Raw genomic sequence first — 2,497 nt, forward strand, 5'->3', positions numbered from 1 at the left:
GGTTTTAATATTATATCAAACTCAGTTTAAGTCATATATGAACTATCAGGCACTCAATACAATGGCCGTGGGATTGTTATCATATATATATATATATATATATATATTTAAAGTTACCCGTCCTTCTTTGGTGTTGGCTGAGGTTCAATTTTAGATGTTAACACTGGTTGCTGAGGTTTAAGTATCATTGCTGGTGTTGGTTGTTGGAGTCCAGTTCTTGCCGCTGGTGCTGGTTGTTTGGGTATAGTTATTGCCGCTGGTGTTGGTTGTTGGGGTACTTCACTCGGGATGGGCACATTGCTTGCCTGTGAAAAATTAAATATTACTTCATCAATTGTCCATGATTTGAATATGTCCAAAATAAATTTCAAAACTAACTCACCAGATTCCTGAATTGGAGATTGTAAAACATGTGAATGTATCTTTGTTTAGCTAGCTTTTGTTCCTTGTTCAATTGCCTCCAAAATCCGTAGATTGCTCCCATGTTCAACACCTTGTTTGCATAAATCTTCCATGTATAGCTGCAAGGCAAAAGTAACCAGATATAGAAAATGAAAACTCACCAGCAGGTCTCTATATCCAGACATAATATAATTACCATTCATATATACGCTGCAGTCCAGCTTTTGACATCTTGTTCCAATATTCTGCATCCGTCTTGCATTTTTCAAAAAAATCAGCAATCTTATTGCTGGATTCATCACCATTGTTGGGGTCAATCTGAAAGCCTGAGATCCCATCAATAATAATTTCTGCTGGGCCTCCTTGATTTGTTGCAAAGGTGGGTAATCCACAGTTCATTGCCTCGATGACTGTAAGACCAAAAGCTTCATAGAGTGCAGGCTGCACAAAAGCACCCTTTGTATCTGCAATACAGCGGTACAGCTCTCCATTGCGATATCTGTCAGTTTGAGCTGCTATCCATCTGATCTGGCCCTTAAGTTGGTATTTCTCTATCAAGGCATGCATCTTTTTTATTTCTGCAATTTCTTCTCTATCCTTCGATTTCGTTGGATCAAAAAATCCAGCTACAATCACAAGATTTACCAAACTTCTCAGCCTTTTGTTCTTCCCATACCATTCAGTTAATCCAGAAATGTTTTTCACTGTATCGAGTCGTGCCATTGAAAAGATGATTGGTTTCTTCCTGTCTGCCAAATATCCTCTGTTCCAGGCATATTTTAGTTTCAATATTAGACTACTGTAATAATACTGGTTATAGTGATGTGATGCGCATAAGATAAAAGGAACCGAGGCTTACATGTGCTCATTGTTATCCTCCTTACTGTACAGCAGTTCTTCAATGGCAGGGTGAAAAGAGGTTATCCGACTTTGTCTCTCCGAGTAGGGGAAGTATACAGATTGATCAGCCCCAGGGGCGGCGATGTTGAACTTTGGATCAAAGACATTGATGCCTGAGACCACCCGATAAAGTCCGGGCATGGAAAATGCTTCATGGCTTTCATATTGTCCGGGCCTATCCTTGCTGAAGAATAAACATTTCTTGAGTTAAAAACATAACAGTCACAGTAGTACTTAGCCGTGTGTTTATATTCAAGATAGTAATATGAAAGTCTCACCTTCCTGCAATTTCTTGATATGTGCTTGTTATGATGAAATCAGCTGCGTTCATTGAGATTATGTCAGCCGTGAACTGACATGAAAAGTGGTACTTGCTTTCCAATTCCTTCCATTTGGCATCTGAATCTTCATACTTGGTTTTTTCCAAGGCATGGGCAATAGTTGCCTGGGTTTTGAACATGTCAAAGTTCAGATTAGTTTAAGACATGCCTCAAGACACTTAAAGTAAGGCATAAATGAATCAAAAGTTCAAACTTGATCTAGTGTTTCTAAACTAGACAAGGTTATGTTTGTGTAGTTTGTATATAGAAGATAAAATCTGCAAAATAAAATCAAACAAAAGATGGACTAAACCTGAGTAATTCCAAGTTTGCTAGCCATCAAAGATGCAACCAAGTTTCCATCACTGTAGTTCCCAATAATGAGATCCGGTTTGCGTTCCATGTGTTCAAGAATCTTAGCAGTAGCATCCTAGTGATGAGAAGAAAAGGAAGAGAAGACAAGAATAAGAAATTTTATTTGGAAAATAAAAGTTCGATGGAATAAATGATAGATTGATTGCAAATATGCCTCGGCAAATCTCTCAAGGTAAGGGTAAATATCAAAACGAGAAACCCATTGGCGGAGAACCCCATTCTCTGTCTTAAATGGGACTCTAAGGATGTGAGAGTGCTTAGTGTTGACAATAGGCTCCAACTCCTGGTTGCACTTTGTCCCTCGAGCATCTGGTATAAGCCTTGATACCTGTAAAATAATAAAAGTTAAGAAAATTTAACACTAAACTAAAATTTGATCCTTTCATCAAATTAATGATTACAATCATTTGTAATTGTTAATAGCTTACCACAAGAATCTGAGGTTTCACAACAAGGCCTTGCTGCTTAATTCTGAGAAGCAATTCTTCCTCTAAAGATCT

General features: G+C 37.9%; 1 protein-coding gene across 1 annotated transcript; it reads right to left on the minus strand.

Moving 5' to 3' along the window:
• Nucleotides 1–26: 26 nt before the first annotated feature.
• LOC136066102 (sucrose synthase 6-like) lies at nt 27–2,236 on the minus strand. Its single transcript, XM_065769968.1, has 7 exons — nt 2,152–2,236; nt 1,936–2,052; nt 1,581–1,747; nt 1,262–1,486; nt 599–1,165; nt 383–521; nt 27–305 (listed from the first exon to the last, which is right to left on the minus strand). The coding sequence occupies exons 2-7, from the start codon at nt 2,023–2,025 to the stop codon at nt 114–116; spliced, it is 1,380 nt and encodes a 459-aa protein (XP_065626040.1). The 5' UTR covers nt 2,026–2,052; nt 2,152–2,236; the 3' UTR covers nt 27–113.
• Nucleotides 2,237–2,497: the final 261 nt, after the last annotated feature.

Source organism: Quercus suber, unplaced genomic scaffold, assembly GCF_002906115.3.
Source record: "Quercus suber isolate HL8 unplaced genomic scaffold, Cork oak 2.0 scaffold_1879, whole genome shotgun sequence".
Taxonomy (NCBI): Eukaryota; Viridiplantae; Streptophyta; class Magnoliopsida; order Fagales; family Fagaceae; genus Quercus; species Quercus suber.